Source organism: Gadus macrocephalus, chromosome 16 (genome assembly GCF_031168955.1).
Source record: "Gadus macrocephalus chromosome 16, ASM3116895v1".
Lineage (NCBI taxonomy): Eukaryota > Metazoa > Chordata > Actinopteri > Gadiformes > Gadidae > Gadus > Gadus macrocephalus.
In genome coordinates this window covers 24,239,018-24,261,529 of record NC_082397.1, presented here as the reverse complement: position 1 = coordinate 24,261,529, position 22,512 = coordinate 24,239,018, and the positions used below count along the sequence as shown (strand labels likewise).

Sequence of the window (22,512 nt, the reverse complement as noted above, 5' to 3'; positions counted from 1 at the left end):
AACGTTGCCGGTCATTATCGAAAATAAGCCCCTTCAGGGCGAAGCAAGACCCTCCGCTGCGCGTCGGTTTCCTGATAATGACCGGCGTTCTATACATTATCCCTTACATAATTGGCCGTTGCTAAGCATAATTGACCGCTGTCAAGGAAAGTGTATTTTTTGCCTCTGATTCTTGTCTTTCGTAGCACTCCACAAGTTGTCCGGTAACTTATCAACCCCAGCGTCATTGGCAAACGATATCTCTGCTGATCCAGACTACGAATGGTAACAAATAAATTGTAAAGACTCACAAAGTGAGCCTCGCCCTCACACAGCCTCTCCCAGGACGAAGCAAGACACCTCCGCTTAGCGACGGGGTCCTGTTGTTAGGGCTTATTTTCCAGATAAGGACCGGCGTTCTATACATTACCCCTCACATATTAAACCCACTGTTCCAACCCACTCTCATAGTGTAATTCAAACAGTATGAGATCACCATTATGAGATCAACTCTATGAGATCACCAGTATAAGATCAGCACTATGAGATGAGCACGATGAGATCACAGAGGTCTAGGAAGGTGGGGGTGTTACGAGCCAGGCCAACTTTTTCTCGGCCGGCGCAGTCCAGCGCTGCCCAGAAAGATTGCCACACGTCCACGCGCCTCGCCGCCTGTGTCCCTGGGTCGTGTTGTCAAAGAATACATTAACAGGCTTCTTGACGTTGTTGAACACTCACAAACTGGTTGGCGCAGACTGGCCAAAACATACCATTTACTCCTGTTCACGCTACATGATATTTCAGTTACACTGACACTGGGAAATACTACTATGGTGACGATCATCGCATGAGAAAACATGGATACATGATTCAGTCCAAAACAAAGGCCTCTCCCTCTCCCTCCCCTCCTCACATAGTCCAGCATATCGCAAATGCAAAACATATATCTCAATTCTCTGGCACCCTGTTCCTGGTCCACAACCTGTCAGCTCTCTGACCTCTCCTCATCCTCTCTGCTGCTGGTTTTCTGCCGAGCCGGCGATGCTCTGGACCGAAACTACCCTCAATTAAATTTAGCAAAGGGGAGGCTGAGAGAAACACAGGGTCACTGGCCCCTTGTTCAGGGCCCGCGCTAACACAAACACACACTGGGCTAAACAACCACTAACCCAAACACAGAGAAGGGCCTTGTATTAATAATTCCCTTTTGTTTTTTAAAGGGCATAATACTTAAAATAAGAGGAAGTATTAATCTCTCATGCCAGATGGGGATCACAGTGTTGGAACACCAGCTCCTCTGCAGTGTGTGGGGATGTGCATATGTCAAGGGTTCACCATAACTCATCATGACAAGGAGCGCAGGAGACAGAGGGATGGAGAGAGACGGAGAGAGACAAAGACAGAGAGAGACAAAGAGACAGAGAAAGAGAGAAAGACAGAGAGAGAGAGATAGAGTACTTAACCAGGAGGACAGAGGTCACATGCACCACCATCTGCCTCCACGTTGACCAGGTAACATAAACACACACAGAAACTCATAGGGCCCTATTTTAACGGTCTGAAACGCAAGTGAGAAGTGCCAAACGCATGTATCTTTGTGGGCGGTTTAATGGCGATGTTGCTATTTTACTGGCGGATAAATGAATCTTGCGCCCGGCGCAAATCTAAAAAGGGTTGGTCTGAAGTAGCCTATTACCCGTAGGTGTGGTTTGGGCGTGAAGTGCAATAAACCAATGAGAGTGCCATCTCCCATCCCCTTTAAGAGCCATGAGCGCATTTTAATCTGACGAGTTGATAATTTTTTATGCGCGTTTGCAGTCTCCAATGAGACAGATGCATGACCACATGAATTTGAAACTTCAAATGGCTCAGTTTATGGCCAAATAATATGGCCTAATTCACACATGGAATAGCATTTTCTTCCACAACTTCAGAAATACTGAGTCCTCAAATACATTTCGGTGAAGAAAACTGAACACACATATGATATGTGTTAACTGTGGTTCTATTTAATGATATATGCAATACATTAACAAACATAATTTCTTACCAGTATTGTATGCATTATCGTTATTGACTTGTGTTCCTAATATGCATGGGTCCCCCCGTTAATATACATTGCCATGGACTGCATTATGCGTTACGTGTTTAGTTTGCGTGTGTTTAAACAGATGGACGCAAACACGCGCGCCCGCATTCATTCATTATTTTACACATACACACACGCGCACCCGCATTCATTCATTATTTTTAACACTCACTCGCGGTAAAACAATGTTTTCTCATGATCAAATACTCATCAATCCTAAAAGTTATGGGCTTGTACACGATGTCTGTGTCTAGAAAATATGTGTTTGTTGTACGGTGTTTGCAGATGCATTGATTTAAAAGTACAACTTATTACCGCTGTGTCAGCTGTTCTTTCCCAAATAATTTACCAAGAATGTGTGGCTAGGTAGATGAGAGAAGCAAAGTGTATGCGCGAGGTGCACAAGCAACATCATGCATGCGCCCTTAAAATAGCATCTGAACAACGTGCCACTGACTTTAAACCAGGTATTTCCTGGTTTGTGGCGGAACCGTTTTCTGAAACTGCAAAGTAGCTCCAGGGAACGTTTGCGCCAGAACACGCCTCCTCTTTTCGCCGAACCGCCCCTTTGGGAGCAAGATCATTCCCTAATTTATTGACGAGTGGCGGCGGAGGGAAAAGAACACTCTGGCCAGTTGCAAACTAGCAACGACACATGCGTCAGTGTAGAAAGTCAATTGCGCTGGATGTAAGTTAGGGCCCATGAAGTCTCTTAAGCAGATAATAGCCAGCTGCTGGAGGCTTTCGCCTGTACGCCCCACAAGATCATTTCAACAGAGAAGGATCACAAACATCAGGATGTGCTTATGTTAGGGGTTGAGTCGCCCAGTGTGTGTTCCAATCCAACCGGTGGACGTGTATCATTTACATTTAGGGGAATTCGACGCTTTTATCCAAAACGACTTACAACCATTCGTTCACACACCGACGACGGAGTCAGCCACACAGCGCGACAGCCATCTTGTCAGGAGCAGTCAGGGTGAGGCGTCTTACTCAGGGACACCTCGACACTAACACAGTTAAGAGGAGCCGGGGATCAATCTAGCAACCTTCAGGCTGCCAGTCAACCCGCTCTACCTCCTGAGCTACTGCTGCTCCTTCCTCCTGTCTCCCTCAGGGGAACCACTCCACTGGTGTCAGATCAGTGGGGCCTGGTGCTCCGCAGAGCAGACGAGGGGCGCCAGCTGGCCGCCGGCGTGGCCGATGTTGTGTTTTGGCACGAGCGGGCTGCTCCAGGCGAGCGCTACGTCTACAGGGAGAGGCCTCAGAGGTCATGTTGTACCTCATAGGGTCATTCAGAGCGTCCGTTGGGAGGGGCCTCAGTACAGGGAATGAGGGGGGTGTGCGTCACGCCATATGGATGCGTTGATCTAGAATCTCCCTCCTGTAGCGTTCAGGGGGATGTCTTCACGGTCCCTGACTCTATGAAAGGTGTGGTTGAAGCGGTGCGACAGTATGCTCACCCAGAAGTAAGTCTTTAAGTGGGGCGGGGGCTCCTGGGGAATGAAACCACACAGGTTGAGACAAAACAAGTCGTTACATGACAAAGAAATCATTACGTGAAGATCAGGCCAAGCTCAGAACCACAGATGTTGCTTCAGCACAGATCACACGGTCTAAAGCGATTCATCATGATCGTTGGAGCTGCAAATCAATAGATACTACATCACATAGAAAGATATTGTTTTTCTCATCACTCGCATGCCTTTATGATAGCAGCCTTATTGGATTGGATTATTAATTTTTTTGAGTATTTTTCAAGGGAACAATCTGAAATGGTTTGCCTTTGGAAACCTTGATTTGTTTAAGAGTACATGCAGCATATTGGTTCTTCCTCCTGCTCCTCCACCATCAGGGTGGAGTCATTAGGCCCAGTACCCGTTTTGGAATGCCACGCGTTGCTAATCACAAATTAAACAATACCTCTGTGCTCCCCTGCATCATAGTTTGGCTTCAAATCCAATCCCTTACCCATTACCAGACATCCAACTTGTTAGCCCTTACCCATTACCAGACGTCCAACTCGTTAGTCCTTACCCATTACCAGACGTCAAACTCGTTAGTCCTTACCCATTATCAGACGTCAAACTCGTTAGTCCTTACCCATTACTAGACGTCCAACTCGTTAGCCCTTACCCATAACCAGATGTACTCGTTATTCAGCTCGTCTGATTGACCATGCAAATAATCTCTTTTTGATTTACATATGATATTACATTTTGTGTTTTGGTTCATGATGAGAATTTGCTTTCTTACATGCATTTCAAAAAGCCTGGTGTGATATCTGACCCTGATCTCAGCACGCGTGGTGGTTTAAAGGTCACTGATTGGACGCTTCAGATGGCGCTGATGATGGACAGCACAGACAGTATGTCAAGGTTGAACCGCTTCCTCCCCACAGACCACTGGACTGTTTACCTTAAGGAGGACCTGATTGAGACCACTTCACGACCTTGTGCCTCCAGCTCAGAGGGGTGACCTTTAGAGGTCGGTGGTATAATTGATCCCCTTGGTTTAGTTTCAAAAGAGGGAATGTTTTGTTATATCTGTGGTCAGATCCTCCTTGAATCCCCCTTATCCCCTTGTTTACCCCGGAGGGGGTCCTCATCTGGTCTCAGTGGTCGGCGACCCCTAGTGGGGCACGGGGAGGAGGTCGCTCAGCGCATTTGGGCACGATGGTGTGGGCTTCGCCCTGATCACAGGCCATCGGCGTCAGGGTGGGCCTGAGGGGTGTGGATGAAGATGGCAGACATTGGGTGGTCCGTTTATTGATTTGGGGGGGTACCCGATCAGGCTGATCGGTCTTACCACTACGGATATCCGGACCCGTTTGGGGGGCCTCCTGTGTTCAGGGGAGGTGGGCGGTTCCATGTTGTTGTTGTTGGACTGTACCCCCGCAGGGAGACAAGCACAGCGTTACACAGGGCAATACATATAGTGACCACTAGGATTAGTTAGTACTGCAACTAGTCAGTACTGCGCTGCATCCACTCCTCAGAGACCTGTTATCAGAGAGAAAGACACACTCTGTGTGCATGTGTGTTTCTGTCTGTGTGTATGTCTGAAAAGGTGCAACAGAACCTGTGTACAAATTGACAGTGTGTGTGCTCCCTCCCTTGTGTGTGTGTGTGTGTGTGTGTGTGTGTGTGTGTGTGTGTGTGTGTGTGTGTGTGTGTGTGTGTGTGTGTGTGTGTGTGTGTGTGTGTGTGGTTGTGTGTGCTCACCTCCAAGGCTTCTGCATCAGGGTTGGCACAAAACAGGTTCTTTAAAGCAATGCCCGAGTTATCATTATTTGCTAAAGACAGAGACAGAGACAGAGACAGAGACAGAGAGAGAGAGAGAGAGAGAGAGAGAGAGAGGAGAAAGACATTAGATTAAACTATCATTGTGTCTACTGTGATAGTATCACAAATTAAGTTTTAATTGTGTGTGTGTGTGTGTGTGTGTGTGTGTGTGTGTGTGTGTGTGTGTGTGTGTGTGTGTGTGTGTGTGTGTGTGTGTGAGAGTGTCTTACCGGTGAGGATCTCGGGGGGGCGGTCTACGACTGATGGTCTCTTCAGGGCAGGTTTGAGGGGTTTCTGGGGGGTGGGTCGGGTGGGACTCAAAGTGGACTCCTCAGTGGTGATCTAAACACATACACACACACACAGACACACACACACACACACACACACACACACACACACACACACACACACACACACACACACACACACACACACACACACACACACACACACACACACACAGTATGGTCAACCTACAGTAATTCAAACACACAAACACAAAAACACACACAGCATGGTTGTCCGCAATATGTCTCAAAGGCTATCTCTTCTCCATTGACAAGCCAAATTTGTTGTGGTCTGGGTGGTGGTTCCTTATTCTGCAGTAGTTTATTCCTCCAGCAGAGGGGTGGTGGTTCCTTTATCTGCGTAGTTTATACCTCCAGCATAGGGGTGGTGGTCCCTTAATCTGCAGGAGTTTATCCCGCCAGCAGACGTCATCCTTGTAAAAATGATTTATCAACACGTATAACATCCCTAATGTTCCACTTGATACTGTGGTCATAGAAGCAGGTTGGTCATTTTTAACGCAAATCGGGTCAAGCATCAATGCAACATTTTGGTCCAAGCTTGCCATCTGTCGCACGCACGCATGCACACACGTACGCACACGCACACACACACACACACACACACACACACACACACACACACACACACACACACACACACACACACACACACACACACACACACACACACACACTCACTCACAAAAACACACACACACTCAAAACATTTTGGTCCAAGCTTGCCATCTGTCGCACGCACACATGCACACGCACACACACGCACTCACAAAAACACACACACACACACACACACACACACACACACACACACACACACACACACACACACACACACACACACACACACACACACACAGACTCACACACACACACCTATTGGTGGTGCGTAACTGATGGAACCTGTCCACTGTTCCTCTGTAAACAGCAAGGCGGGCGAGTGAGTTATTTTCTTTCTTTGGCAGACACCTTTGAGAGCACCATCTTTAATACCCACATGCACAGAGGCCCAGGGAAATGACTTATACGTTCCTGTCTCCTGCACTGTAAAAAGTCATTCAAAATCCATCTCCAAAATAGATTATCTTTTCCCTTTATGCTCTTTCCAAAATTTGATTTCTCCAGCCACTTACAGCCCCCCCTCCCTTTCCCGTAGTCACAGTAAGATTTGTATAACATTTTCCTCCCTCAGTAAGGAGAACCAGATTGTTTCCCATGTTTTAGACTATGAGCCTGGGAGGCAGCCCAGGGTATATGCAGGAATCATAGAGATGAATTTACTACCATTTACTACCTTTTTTACTACCTCCACAATTTTTTTTACTACCAACACGACATCAAGCAGCGGGGCGGGGGTAATGCAAAGCACCACTTACTACTTACTATAAGGTATTAATGTGACACTGCTGCAATCCCTATAGCCCTAGTGCTGCTGCTGCTAGCACCGCAAAACAACGACATAGAGAGTAGAGGTCTGCACTCCCGCGGGAACCGACGCAAAATAGTGCGGCGCGGGACCAAAAATGAAAGCTCGCCCTGAAGTAAGACACCGCCGTGTATTTGCAACGTACACGTAAGGGATAATGTATAGAACGCTGGTCATTATTGCTTCACCCCTTCAACGATGACCTGATCAAAATGCGGCAATAAACTTCAGTTAAGACAACAGGAAATAAAATAAAAGGCGAGACATTTACAAGACAAAACATTAAAATGTCAGCACCTCTAAATGGACAGCCCTTCGAAATGCGGCGCCAAAGCTCATTGAGTCAATGGAGTGTCGAACTAAAAGGAAAGCGACACTTTCTTGTATTTTACATCATTTTAGTCGGTTAGTTACCGGTTAATGGGTGTTAATCGAAAAAGCAAAATTAACCGAAACTGTCATCCCTAAGATGCATTCCTTTTTCATTTATTTTAGTTTAAGGAATGGGTGAGATGTCTTATCAGCACTTATTCGCACATTCACACAAAGATGGCAGAGTCAACCAGACAGCCAGCTCGTCAGGAGCAGTAAAGGTGAGTTGTGTTGCTCAGGGTACCTCGACACTCATCTAGGAGGAGCCGGGGATCCAACAAGCAACCTTCCGGTTACCAGTCAACCCGCTCTACCAACTGAGCTACTGCAGCCGCTCATATGATCCACGTTGTCCACTCGGCTGTCGATTAGGATATCCCGGAGCAGAGCGTAGGCCTTACCTGGAAGCGGACCTCCTGGGTTGAGTGGCGCTGCTGGCTGTTGGTGTCCTCCACGGGGGGCGGAGGGGGCGGGGACTCGGGGTCAGACATGCACTTCTTGAAGGCCATGGCGTTCTCCCGGATGTACTCCATGCGGCGCGCGCGGCCCAGCTGCTGGGAGAGGAGAGCCTGCAGCTGAGCCCGCTCGATGGAGCCCAGCAGGATCATGGACTCTGAGGAGGAGGGGGAGGAGGAGGAGACACGCGTTACAGGAGGATCATGGACTCTGAGGAGGAGGGGGAGGAGGAGGAGACACGCGTTACAGGAGGACCATGGACTCTGAGGAGGAGGGGGAGGAGGAGGGGGAGGAGGAGGAGACACGCGTTACAGGAGGACCATGGACCCTGAGGAGGACGAGGAGAGGACACACGTTACAGGAGGATCATGGACTCTGAGGAGGGGGAGGAGGAGGAGGAGACACATGTTACAGGAGGATCATGGACTCTGAGGAGGGGGAGGAGGAGGAGGAGACACACGTTACAGGAGGATCATGGACTCTGAGGAGGGGGAGGAGGAGGAGGAGACACACGTTACAGGAGGATCATGGACTCTGAGGAGGGGGAGGAGGAGGAGGAGACACACGTTACAGGAGGATCATGGACTCTGAGGAGGGGGAGGAGGAGGAGGAGACACACGTTACAGGAGGATCATGGACTCTGAGGAGGAGGAGGAGGAGACACATGTTACAGGAGGATCATGGACTCTGAGCAGGGGGAGGAGGAGGAGGAGACACACGTTACAGGAGGATCATGGACTCTGAGGAGGGGGAGGAGGAGGAGACACACGTTACAGGAGGATCATGGACTCTGAGGAGGGGGAGGAGGAGGAGACACACGTTACAGGAGGATCATGGACTCTGGAGAAGGAGGAGAGGACACACGTTACCACCAATTGTTGGTGGTCCTTAAATTAAAAACGTTATCAAATCCCTGTTTAACCTAATACAAATGACTGACTAATATACAGTTATATTATCCGTGCATGTAGAGATTTGAATAGCTTGATGTTCTTTCAATATTTTGTTGCATTGTAAAAAGTTTCAGTGCATAGGCCGGACCTATCCGCGATCTCTCCTCAGGCCTTTTTACACTGCCATGCCGGTTCGGTCGCGGCTTGGCACGCAAGGAACGTTCTTCTGCGTCTTTCTCGTAGATGCACCATCTTTCGACGTCTTTGTTAAATGTGACTGCATCACCTTCTCTCCCATGATGGTCAGCAGCTCGCGGATTTCACCGTCTCTCCAGTTAGAACTGGAGAGAACAGCAGAGCGTCTGATCGAAATTACATCAAAAAGAAACCGCCAGTGTGTGTAGGGTCCGGGAGTATAAAAACGTCTCTTGGTTCTGACCTAAGAAGAGCGCTTTGGAATTTCCATTACGCACCATATCTGGCTGTGCTTTAGCGCGTCACTCTAAAGATTTAAAGAGATGCAAAAGTGGTCAGAAATCTAATATTTCCCACATAGTTCAGTTATGCTCGTATAACATGAGGCTGTTTAATTGTTTTAAGTTTTCAAAAATATTTCGACATCATTAGCAACAGACTGAGCTTGGCTTATTATACAAAGAAGATGCATTCAAATGTAGCCTAGGGGCTACTACGAGATAATAATTAATACTATACCGCGATTTCACCCAAGATAACAGCCCCCTAACGCAAATCGGATCAAGCATCAATATCAACAAAGTTTGCTCTATTGCAAAAATAAAGCATTTCAGAAGCTTTAATAATAATGATTAAAATATATTAACCTTTATTTTTATATTTTTGAAGAAAAGTTTTGGGTGGGCCTGTTGAACATTGGGTGGTCCTAGGTCTGTCAGGCCCACCCATAACGCCGTGCCTGCGTTACAGCATGATCATGGACTCCAGAGGAGGAGGAGGAGGAGGAGGAGGAGGAGGAGGAGGAGGAGGAGGTGGAGGAGCATGGAGGGGGTGGGCACCACCAGGCGGGTAAAAGGTAGAGGAGCAGCAGGGTCAGACAGAAGGTACAGCAGGATTGAAGAGGTGAAGAAATGTACAAGTGGGTGTTCAGACAACTAGGGAAGCCACATGTTGAGGTGAGTTACACAACAACCACAACAACAAATTGTTGTTGACAGAACATCATGTGTGTGTATGTGTAGGTGGGGGGGATGTGTATGCACATGCATATGACTGCAACTACATCCGCTTACATTCAAATTGGTATATTTACATACTGTGTGTGTGTGTGTGTGTGTGTGTGTGTGTGTGTGTGTGTGTGTGTGTGTGTGTGTGTGTGTGTGTGTGTGTGTGTGTGTGCGTGTGTCAGCAAGAGGGTGTTTGTTTGAAGTAATTGCCTTTGTGATAGGACGTGCTAATTTTGTGTTTGGTTAAATGCCGCAGCTAATTGTTCCAGCATGATTGCATAATTGAGACGCTCATGGAATATCAAATCGACATTCAGTGGAGCAGTGGAGAAGACTGCGTCAGCCAACCCATGGATTAAATGGAATACAATCAAAAAACACACAACACAAACCACACAAAGGACAAAGGCAGAGCACAGGAACACCGTCCATCGCCATGGAAAGTGGGGTTCTTTGGTTTGGGGGTTGTTTTTGCAGTCGTATGCCTTCCCCTTACGAAAGCCCATATACCACCAGCTGTAGATGGCCCATGTACAGGAGCATTTCCACAAACATTTTATGGAGTTGATTAGGGGGACCTTGAATCTTTGACTATTCGTATTTGTCAAAGCGTTGTCTTTAATAGTCGAATCTCTGTGTAAAGAAAGAGTGTAACAGTGGAGTGTTCCATTGGAGGACGGGGGTGCTGAGTGGGACTGAACGATTTGGGGAAATAATCGAATTGCGATTATTTTGACCAATATTGCGATTGCAATATAGTATGCAATTATTTTTTTTAAAGTTATGTTCTGTATTATTAAAATAAAATAAATATGAATGTTGGTGATTTCCGGTCAATAACAGTAGCAAATCCCCCCCCCCCCCCCCCAAAAAAAATAGAAAAGTACTTAAATTTCCTTATTCTTTGTTTGATATCCCCTTTGTGTAATGGCAGTGGCTCTATCCAGGCATTGTCATTTTGGACTAGAGCACGTTCTAGAGTAGACAAACATTACAAAAAAAATGTGTGTGTGTTTCTGTGTTTAAAGTTTTTAAACCACGCTAAAGTTTCAACAAATTAGCAATCATTGGGCTGCATTTATAAAATGATATCGTATATGATTTGTCCATCAGTCGGCTATGCTTAATCTTAGTGCAGGATAACCCTAGACTGCATACACCAACACCTAGCCTTACATAGGAAAGCAAAATATAAAATTAGATTAGAATAGGGAAATAATTGCTGCACACAGCAGTCCACCAGTAAAAGTGGATGCGATGCTGCCACTCTATACTCTTAACAGAATAACTAAGTCGCCAAATGCATCATTAACTAATGCTTGGGTTGAATTCAGTATCAGCCTTGAGAATATCGTCTCTAGGCTATTGGAGAGCTGTGTGTGTGTGTTTGTGTTGGTTTTTGCTTGTTTGTGTGCGTTTGTGTGAGTGTGTGTTTGCTCGTTTGTGTTTGCTTATGCATGCATTTATATATGAGAAAGCGCGGGGGTGCGTGTGTGGACGCGTGCGCGTGTGCGTGTGCGTATGCGTGTGCGTGTGTGTGTGTGTGTGTGTGTGTGTGCGCGCGCGCGTGTGCGTGTGCGTGGGTGTGCGTGCGTGTGTGTGTTAGTCTCTCACCAGCAGACTCCACCAGTGCGAGGGTCTTGAGGTTCCCGGTGAGCAGGACGTTGTGGAGGTCCCGGTAGCAGCAGTTGAGGGTGATGTACCTCACGTCCCTCACCATGATGTCCTCCACGCGGATGTTGTACTTCCTGGGTGAGGACAGAGGGAGCGTCTGAGTGCAACAGGTAGAACACAAGGGGCCTTAAAAGGGTGGGTCTGAAGTAGCCTATTACCCGTAGGTGTGGTTTGGGCGTAACGTGCAATAAACCAATGAAAGTGCCAGCTCACATCCCCTTTAAGAGCCATTAGCGCATTTGAATCTGACGAGTTGATATTTTGACAGCACCTCTGCAGTCTCCAATGAGACAGATGCACATGAATTTCAAACTTCAAATGGCTCAGTTTATGGCCAAATAATATGGCTTGATTCACACGTGGAATAAGGTTTTCTTCCACAACTTCAAAAATACTGAGTCCTCAAATACATTTTGGCAAAGAAAACTTATATGATATAACATATGATATGCAGTAACTGTGGTTCTATTTAATGATATACGCAATACATTATAAACATTGTTTCTTATCAGTATTGTATGCATTATCTTTATCGACTTGTGTTCCTAATATGCATGTGTCCCCCCGTTAATATACATTGCCATGGACTGCATTATGCGTTACGTGTTTATTTTGCGTGTGTTTAAACAGATGGACGCACACACGCGCACCCGCATTAATTAATTATTTTACACATACCCACACGCGCGCCCGCATTCATTCATTCTTTTTAACACTCACTCGCCGTAAAACAATGTTTTCTCATGATCAAATACTCATCAATCCAGAAAGTTATGGGGATGTACACGATGTCTGTGTCAAGAAAATATGTGTTTGCTGTACGCTGTTTGCAGATGCATTGATTTACAAGTAAAACTTATTACTGCTGTATCAGCTGTTCTTTGCCAAATTACCAATTTACCAAGAATGTGTGGCTAGGTAGATGAGAGAAGCAAAGTGTATGCACGAGGTGCACAAGCAACATTATGCATGCGCCCTTAAAATAGCATCCGAACAACGCGCCACTGACTTTAAACCAGATATTTCCTGGTTTGTGGCGCAAGTGGTTTCTGAAACTGCAAAATAGCACCAGGGAACGTTTGCGCTAGAACACGCCTCCTCCTTTCGCTGAACCGCCCCTTGGGGCGCAAGATCATTCCCTAATTTACCGAGGCGTGGCGCATGAGGGAAAAGAACGTTCTGCGCCAGTTGCAAACTAGCAACGACACATGCATCAGTGATTAAGTTAATTGCGCCGGATGCAAGATAGGGCCCAAGGTGTATCAGATCATTCACCACACACAAGGAGCGCCCTGCCACCCGACCGGAGCGGGGTTGACCCCTGATCCTTACCCATCGCACCAAAGGTTCAGCACGCATGTGAACACTGGGTTCCTTCTTAGTTTGAGGTTTCTGTGAGTGTGGTTAGTCTGAAATACAGTTTTACTGCCCCTTAACTGTTTAAAGTATCACTCCCTAAACCTGGCCATGTGTTCGCGTGAATGAACCAGGCATGTGGAATCTGAGTTGCAAAAGGCAAAAAGAGGAGAACGAAGAAGCGACAGTCACGGCGAGCAGAGCAGCAAAGATCCGGATAGCAATCGGTGTCTCTGAGCATAATCCGCTCTGATCATTGGGTCTGATCGCCCGCAAGAGAGCGCTCCTCTGCTACGCGGCCTGAGCGGCGAGGGACAGCTCCGGCAGGTCGTATGCCAACGTGACAAGGGTACTAATCCGATTGCTCAGCGGCCGAGGCAGCAGCCACCGGAGGGTTGGCTTAGCTCAGGAGGTGGAGCAGTTGACTTGTAACCGTAAGGTTGCTAGTTCGATCCCCAGAGTGTTGATGTGTCCCTGGGCAAGACACTTCACCCTAACTGCTCCTGACGAGCTGGCTTTCGCCTTGCATGTTTGACTCTGCTGCCGGTGTGTCAATGTGTGTATTAACAGATGTAAGTCACTTTGGATAAAAGCGTCTGCTAAATGCCCTAATTGTAATTGAAAGATTAGATGTGAAGACCTCAGGCGGAACACCACAACACACTGACAACCCAGCCTTCCCTCCCTCCATCCCTCCCCTAACTCCCCTCCCCTTATTTCCCTCCCCCCCTCCCCTTCGCAAGCTTACCCACAAACTAGGAGAAGAGAAACTTTTGGGTTATGAGATTAGAGGAGAGGTAAAGAGGGAGGGGGGAGGAATGGTGTGATTGTGGAGATGAGGTTGGTGGCGAGGTTTAAAAAACAAACAGGGAACAGAGGTGGAGAAGGAGGCATGATCGAATGATTGATTGAGTACGGGCGGGGTGGCGCGAGGTGTGTGTCTTTGTGTGAAGGGGGGCTTGTATGAAAAAGAAAACCAATTCAATTTTGGCTTTGACTGGAGTCAAAAGCGCCCCAATCCCGCCCACTGCTGCATCCCATCCATCGCTGCCCAGAGTCCAGATCCAGGGACGGGCGGCAACGCAGACTCATCCGGCAGGGGGAGGGTCGTGTGTGTGGAGGGTGTGAGGGGCGACGTTGTGTGTGGACCAGAGTGCTACTCAGCAGAAATGAATTGTTGTTCCCGGGGCAGAAACAGGTGTGTGTCTATGTGTGTGTGTGTGTGTGTGTGTGTGTGTGTGCGTCTGTATCATCTGTTGAAGGAGCTTTGTATCAGAGCCTCAGTGTTGAGAGCTGTTCTCAGCGTACAGGGGGCGAAGTGTTTCAGGAGCCATCAACTCCCCGCTCACCTTCCTTCTTCCCTGGTGGTGACAGCGGTTTCGGTTTGTTTGAACACACAACGGTCAGAGATCAAGGTTCAACGGTCAACATTCAGAGGTCAAGGTTCACAGGACAAGGTTTACAGTCAACCTTCACAGGTCAACCTCCACAGGTCAACCTTCAGAGGTCATGGTTCACAGAGTAAGGTTCACAGGTCAACCTTCAGAGGCCTTTGCTTTACCACCTTCTGGATCAGTGGAGGAAAGAGAAAACAAGACAACGCTGTTCCTTCATTGGCTGTAGTAGTAAAGCTAAGTGGCACTCTCTATGGCCCACCGTGGCGTTAGAAGGGCCCATGGGGGGGTAGCGGCCACGCACCAGACCCCCGCGCTCCAGACCCCCGCGCTCCAGACCCCCGCGCTCCAGACCCCCGCGCTCCAGACCCCCGCGCTCCAGACCCCCACGCTCCAGACCCCCGCACTCCAGACCCCGCTCTCCTCTTTGGGGGGACTGACGGGCCAGCGGTCAGTGAGGCCAGCGGTCCGTATGGCCCGGGGGCCAGCACTGATTTCCCCCGGGAGCAGCATTTGCGGCTGATCAAACCAAATGGGTTTCAGTCTAACTGAACCTTTAATCCGTGTCCCCTCGCTGTCCCGGCTCACCGGCCACTACACGTTCGATGGCAGCTGACAACCCCACCCTTGTGTGCAGGGGTGATTCTAGACACATTTTCATGGGGGGGCCAGACTGGGGCCAGTTGTTTGGTTGGAGGGGCACATTGAACCTAAATATTAGTAACGGCATTCACTTCGACAAAATAAACAATAATTCGGCTTTTTCCCGTTACAGCATTTATTTCAGTAGCATAGTATTAAGTGTTTCCATAAGTTACAGCAATTGTCAATCTTATACATTTGAAATGTTACATTGGTTAAAGAAATTGTCAATATGACAACATTTTGGATTTATTTCACTGACATCGAAACCACTTAGTATCATACATCACCAACAGCAATAAAGTCAGTATGATATATTATAAATCTAAAGTGCCATACCATCGCAAGCAATCAAACCCCCGTCCGGACGGAGGTAAAAAGAAAAAAAAGTTTGGAGGGGGGGCTACTGGGGGGTATGAGCTCAGTTTTACGGGGTCACTGGCCCCTGTTGGCCCCCCCTAGAACCGCCCCTGCTTGTGTGTGTGTTTGTGTGGCTGAGCATGCGTGTGTGTGTGTGTAGGTACACACACTAGACCTAATACCTGCGTACACAGGCATGCATCATATCCATAGAAAGATATGGCAAAGATAATGGATTTGGCAAATTGAATAATGCTCCATCTGTCTTCATTCCCAAGAGTGAAGAAGAATAGTTCAGCAGTATGCCTGCTCATGTGTAACTCTGCGTGTGTAACTGAGTGTGTGTGAGCATGTATGTGTGTGTGTTTGTGCGTGCGTAACTGTGTTTGTATCTGCTTGTGTGTATGTGAATGTGTCTGCATGCGTGTCTGGAGAACACACCACACACAGTGTTAGTGTTCTCCAGAAGCAATAAAGGAGGGGCTCGCTGTAATGATGTGGGGGAAGTAGGATCGCTTACCCTCACTGGGCTGTCAGGTGACTACAGAGACGACCAGGTCATTGGAGAGGGGGCGGAGAGGGGGGGGGGGCGGGGGGGAGTAAGGACTGGCTTTCAAAATGCCTGCGGAAGCAATGTCTGATATGCAGAGACAGCTTCACTCTACCAGCGTCTGTCTTGTAGTAGTTGCGCATAACTTTAATTTTTACATGAAAAAGTAGTTAGGTTACTGGATTAACGCGTTACCTACCGGTCACAACGGTCTCACGGTAACGTCAAAATCCATACCATAGCGCAAATTCACACTGGTGTACTTTCTATACTGTTTACGTAGGCCTACATCCCTACTTCAAATTGACGTTAAGAGTTTCCATCAGACTCGCGCGGAAGCCAGGCGTCTCATCCAAAGGCGAGCTCAGTTGGCGCTGTGTGCTTCAAGATTCTGAAGCAAGTGCTGAGATACCGATTGGCCCAGAGAAATGTCAATTATAAGAATTATCCAATAATGTTTCATATGAAGGACAGCCTTCCCCCCCCTCCAAAAGAACTCTCCGGTTCTACGCGATTCACGTGAATGACCCAATTGACCAAGAAAACGGCGACAAGTTTGCAGGTGTGATACAGGCATGTGACTAGTAGTACCCTCAAATGCAATTATTAACGCTAAAAAAGCATGATATAGGATCTTTAAAGATTATTAGAATATTCCGGTAGCCCTTTGAACGCTGGCATCCAGTGTGAGGATACACATTACCCATCAACCCCCCAGCTACGGGGCGTCGCTTTAGAAGGATTTTAATAATATACGCATTTACTAGCTACTATTATTACAGCCACATACTGGCGGTGTCCCCAGTATATACTGGTGGTGGTCCCAGTACTTACTCGTGGTGTACCGAGCCTTGGTGTCCCCTGGTACATACTCGTGGTGTCCCCAGTACATAACGGTGGTGGTCCCAGTACTTACTCGTGGTGTCCCCAGCCCAGCTCGGGCAGGTATGGCAGCTTCTTGATACGGATGATGGAGTCGTAGAGGGAGGGCTGCAGGGACTGGGCCACGGCGTTGGCCAGGATCACCGCAATCATCACGGGCAGGATGTGGGAGATCTGGCCCGTCAGCTCGAACACGATGACTGCCGTGGACACCGTGTGGGTGACAGCCCCCGACAGAGCGGCCGCACCTGGGGACAGAGGAGCTTAGTACAGCCGCCTGCTTCTGGTTCCTCACACTCACTGATAGAGTGTGAGGATAACTTAAAAGTAAAGTAACACGGTACAGCACACGGTATGTTGGAACAGTATAGATATATATATATAGAGATATATATACATATATACACAAAAGTGAGCAAAACCTTGGGATATATATCAGACTTCTGTCCCAGTAGTAAGGAGCCTAATACCGCCAATTAGGCTTCTCTCATGAGCAGTCCAAAGAACAGGGTCCCTGTTTAACCTCCTACATCCCGCTAAGGAGGCTTCTGTCATGAGCAGTCTAGAGAACAGGCCCCTGTTTAACCTCCTACATCCCGCTAAGGAGGCTTCTGTCATGAGCAGTCTAAAGAACAGGCTCCCTGTCTCCCGTTCCAATCAGTCTCTGCTGAGAACTGTTCACAAAGTGGAAGCAGGAAAGATAATTAAGCGATAAACCAAGATAGATGGATATTTACATGGAGAAAAAAGACACACAGAGAGAGGGAGAGACAGAGCGAGGGACAGGGAGAGGGAGGGAGGTGGAGAGAAAAAAATAAATAGGTCAATTGTATTTCTTCTCGTACTTAATTCTGTCTGTTACACTGCCTTTCTGTCTCTGCCAAATGTAAATTGCCTGTCCATGCCCCTACCCTACCCCCAAAAGAACGGGCAGTGAGCAGAAACCCCAGCAGCAGGGTCCAGGGAGGTCCTCCCATAAGAGACATGGACTGTGACAGCACTTCCATTAGCAAAGAGCGGCTCCACCGTGTTCTCCATGGAAACAGAGGCTTCTCACGAGAGGATGGGGGTCAGACAGAACAGTGTGTGGGAACCTCTGTCTGGGACGTCACCAGATCATCAGCCAGCAACAGTGTTGGCTGGGCTGCGGTGCTGAAGAGAAGAGGCTGCTTTAATAGGTCTGAGACAGAGGGGAAGGCTGGAGCTAGCAGGAATAGCTGGCTGACTCATCTAATTACAACACCTCTCCTTGGATAGGACATGGATGGCGTGGGGGGACCTGGTGAGGGTCGAGGGGGGGGACCTTACCAACGACCGCGTAGCCCCCGGGCACGATGGGGTAGATGACTCCGTCCGTGTGGATGCCGTCGGGGAACCAGGCCGCCATGCTCTCTCCCACCAGACGACCGAACGCCGCCCCTGGACACAGGGTCAGGTTAAGAACATTACGATGGTGAGAGCAAACCATCCGGGAATCCCCATCTTGTACATAACTTCCCTGGGACAGGTTAACACACACAAAGCCCCTCACAGTGTCTTACCGATGACAAAGACGGGCATGAAGGCGCCACAGGGGACGGGGATGGTGGTGGCCAAGGCAGACATCCAGAACTGGTCAGAGACAGAGAGTGACAGAGACAGAGACAGAGACAGAGACAGAGAGAGAGAGAGAGAGAGAGAGAGAGAGACACAGACAGACATTTATTGATTTTCAACATAACCTTATTGCAACATTTATTGCAAGAGATTTGTCGCTTTTTTAGATAAGCCAATTAAGCTTTACAATATATACAGTATATATTGTCATAAAACATGCAAAAATATATATATATATCGCCATCAAAGAAAGACAACAAAACACCATCAACATCCCAAATGTTTTTCAAATGTCCTCCTGATCCTTCATCTTTTCATGATGCTTAAATTCTAGCAAACTGTGCTTTTACCAAACCCTTGAAAGTTGCAACACATTCTCTTCCTTGACCACTTTGTATTTTCTGCCTCCTACTATAGTAGATCGCAAGTTTTGCTTGCCTAAACAAAAAATGTATCAATCTCCCTGTTTTCTTCTTTGTCTATTTTCACTGTCACCACACTGCATATAATTAAAGTCCCAACTTGCTGGGGAGTCTCCAGCCGTGCTCCTCTTAGGACAGGCTCCCTTAGAAGCAAGTGAAGTGATTGATTGCAGTGCAAACTTGTTCTATCCATCATATTCCACACTCAAGACACTGCCTCGTTCAACGAGAGTGTTGGCTCTATCTGTGGAGTCCAGAAACAGTACTTTTTGTCATAAAGTAAAAAGATGAGTCAAGAGTACAAAATCCCAAATTCATATTCCCAATTTACCCTAAAATCATCTCTACAACTGGCCTCCTTGGTAAATCCGGGGGTCCTTATAGAAGATTTCTTAAACACTCCAATCTAAAAGCTCCCTTCCTACATTCAAGGTGACCAAACTGTGCCTCTACTTCAGATGCATATAAAACATCTTGTGATATCCAGTGCAACTTTTCCTAAAATGAATCTAGAATAATGCCCTGAATCATGGCTAAAAGGCTCACTAGGGGATCTGAAACACTACGTCAATGCCAGACTACAGGTGTCACAAGATTATTTGCGATAGTGGTGGGCCCCCTAAAAAAAATACGGGGGTAAAAGCCATCTCCATTTCTTAAAAGGGCCTTCTCTCCCTCACTATCACGAGGAATTTGATACCGTATGTGGCCAATATAAGCCCTTCAGGTGGTTTGGGTCTTTCTTTTTTCCATTTTCTTCAACTGACGCCGTGCTGTCAGCTGATTTACCTTTGAGGAGGAGATTCTCCCATAAAGCTCCACAATGCATGTCAATGTTTCTTCACTATCCTCCCTAATAGATAGAACATTCTGCATACGCAGAGACACATAATGGAGCGGCACCATCCACTACCGTGACCCCTTCTCAGCTCTCTCCTAATCCTACACAGTAAAGGTTGGATTGCAAGTGAGTAAAGACTACCAAAGACATAACTGCCTTTTCGAATACCCCGGCCGATGTCAAAGGTGCACTTAAGCCACCGTTGACTTCCAATACACTTTCAACGTCACTATAGATCACCCTGATCATGAATGAAACCAAGGGAGAAAGACTCTTAAGACTTGACAGAGGTATTGGTGCTCCATGCTTTATCTTGGTCCATGGAAATAACACAACTCTGGAGGTACGATGGAATAGAGATGTTCAAATGCTCTTGAATTAATGCTATGTTGTCTTTGATTGATCAGCCAGTCTGTGCAAAACCTGATCCATCACGTCTCTCAGACGATTGGCCAAAGCTTTCTAGATAGTGCTGTAGTCAGTACACAGTAGACTTAGAGAGTGAGGACAGCTAAGATAAAGACATACTTTCTCCATACTGACATTAAAGACAGCCAGAAGGTTGATTGATCCTTGACTGATCTTTGGGTGTCTTTAGTAATGGTGAAAGTGAAGTGAATACAAAATTGTTGGATTTATTTTGGCCAATATCTTACCATTGTTGTAGAGAAATAAGTTTGGCCTTCTGCAACCTTCAGGTGTCCCATACTTAAATAAAACATTGAAAATGTTTTTTTTCAATATTTTATTACAAGGTGCTAGCTACTGTGTTCAGTGTTCTAGCTACTGTGCATTTTCTCTTTCTGAGATGTAATGAAACATATCAATGTGTATCCACTCAACCGATTATATTATTAACTGTTTGAACATTCTTCTCCTCATTTGTTCGCAGCATTTGCACCCGTTTCCTTAGCCTGTATGCCTCTGTCTGTAGGAGACCACGCCCATCTGTCTGTAGGAGACCCCGCCCCTCTGTCTGTAGGAGACCACGCCCCTCTGTCTGTAGGAGACCACGCCCCTCTGTCTGTAGGAGACCACGCCCCTCTGTCTGTAGGAGACCACGCCCCTCTGTCTGTAGGAGACCACGCCCCTCTGTCTGTAGGAGACCCCGCCCCTCTGTCTGTAGGAGACCACGCCCCTCTGTCTGTAGGAGAACACGCCCCTCTGTCTGTAGGAGACCACGCCCCTCTGTCTGTAGGAGACCACGCCCCTCTGTCTGTAGGAGACCACGCCCCTCTGTCTGTAGGAGACCACGCCCCTCTGTCTGTAGGAGACCACGCCCCTCTGTCTGTAGGAGACCACGCCCCTCTGTCTGTAGGAGACCACGCCCCTCTGTCTGTAGGAGACAAGTCAGAGGATCCTGAGGTTGACCCTGCTGGGTCCTTTTCAATAGTCCGTTCTTTCGAAGGCCCAGTATTAGCTCCCCCTTTCCGATTATCTTTTTTCTGCTTTCTCTCAGTAGGTGGACTTTTAAAAGCGTCCCATCCAACTGTACCATTGTGTGATTGATATGAGACTCTTGATTGTGCTCGTCTGGCTCTGGACCGGCCGACACGAAGCTTGACCGCTGGCCGGACAGCTGCTGTGCCTGGTCATCCCAGTTTCATCAATCGTGAAATCAAAACCCCATGGACAAATTCAACTGATCATTCCTGCCTATAATATAATATAAATGTGAGTTTCAGATCAGGCCATTCAAGACCCGATGACATCATTTCTATAGCTGGATTATTAAGCAGGGAAAATGTATTGTTTATTATTGCAGTATTGTTGTTTCTCAAGACACTGCCTCGTTCAACGAGAGTGTTGGCTCTATCTGTGGAGTCCAGAAACAGTACTACAGCGCTACACATGCTCGACACTGCGTTAATACTACCGTAGCCAACCAACTTACCAGCTGCTCACCCACACTCCTCCACCCCAACATCCACCCAACAGCCCCTTCACTAGGCCTGTTAATCCATTCACAGAGCTATCTCTAAACTCTGTTCATTCATTGACAGAGACCTCACTAAACCCTGTTCATTCATTCAAAGATATCTCTCAAAACTCGATTGATCTATTCTTAGAGATCTCTGTAAATTGTTTGCATATCCACAATCAGCTCACTCGTACACAGATGATTTCTGTTCTTCCTGAGGTTTAAAAATTTCAAATTACATATCCTTTTTTTGACACACAAGCATGCATTCACACAGCATACAACACAAACAAAAACATTCAATAAAAAGCGGAAATTAAAATCCTTACTTGATTTAAGTTGGTTATTCTAATCAACCCATGAGAACCCTTATGTACTTATGAGGTCCAAAAGAAAAGGAAAATAGCATCTTTTAAAATAGAGAAAAAACAAAACATGTAACACCTTGTGTAAACAACTACAATTTCAAATTGATTTTAAAGGCTATCTTACTTGTTTCATTAATCAAAACGTGGTAAAGAATTCCATGCTACCATTGCTCTGTAGTGCAGTGTTCTCTGTTCGGCCCCTGTTCTATAAATCTCTATCGATGACTGACATGTAGAGGATTTGTGTTTATTATGACAAAATATAAAGCTATTAAATAAGCTAACAGGACTCTTTGCTTTTATTATATTTCTTACAAAGCTGACAAGAGGGTAGTGTAACCTATGTTTAACTGGTAACCAATTCAACGTATTAAGCTTCTCACATACTCTAGTTCTGTATGAGCAGTTGAGCACTATACGAGCAGTTTTTGGTTTTGAGCTACCTCTAGCTTATAAAGATAATTTTGTGTTCGAACATGTGACTGTGCAGTAAT

At 47.0% G+C, this 22,512-nt stretch overlaps 1 protein-coding gene and 1 long non-coding RNA gene across 8 annotated transcripts in view; both read right to left on the bottom strand.

Annotated features, from left to right (window-relative positions):
- Window positions 1-22,512, bottom strand: part of clcn2b (chloride channel, voltage-sensitive 2b) — a 119,111-nt gene that overhangs the window by 22,950 nt on the left and 73,649 nt on the right. For 2 of the 7 annotated variants that reach the window (XM_060075545.1, XM_060075547.1), the window contains 9 exons: window positions 18,412-18,481; window positions 18,179-18,289; window positions 16,905-17,118; window positions 11,627-11,760; window positions 7,863-8,074; window positions 5,583-5,694; window positions 5,293-5,363; window positions 4,877-4,954; window positions 3,532-3,564 (listed from right to left, as the gene is read on the bottom strand). In XM_060075545.1, coding sequence (XP_059931528.1) covers window positions 3,532-3,564; window positions 4,877-4,954; window positions 5,293-5,363; window positions 5,583-5,694; window positions 7,863-8,074; window positions 11,627-11,760; window positions 16,905-17,118; window positions 18,179-18,289; window positions 18,412-18,481 — 1,035 coding nt within the window. The remainder of the gene's footprint in view (window positions 1-3,531; window positions 3,565-4,876; window positions 4,955-5,292; window positions 5,364-5,582; window positions 5,695-7,862; window positions 8,075-11,626; window positions 11,761-16,904; window positions 17,119-18,178; window positions 18,290-18,411; window positions 18,482-22,512) is intronic. The other 5 variants (XM_060075546.1, XM_060075551.1, XM_060075549.1 and 2 more) reach the window with 3 other exon arrangements.
- LOC132474718 (uncharacterized) lies at window positions 1,526-3,525 on the bottom strand. Its single transcript, XR_009529710.1, has 2 exons — window positions 2,515-3,525; window positions 1,526-2,284 (listed from the first exon to the last, which is right to left on the bottom strand). It is a non-coding gene; the product is annotated as an uncharacterized LOC132474718 (long non-coding RNA).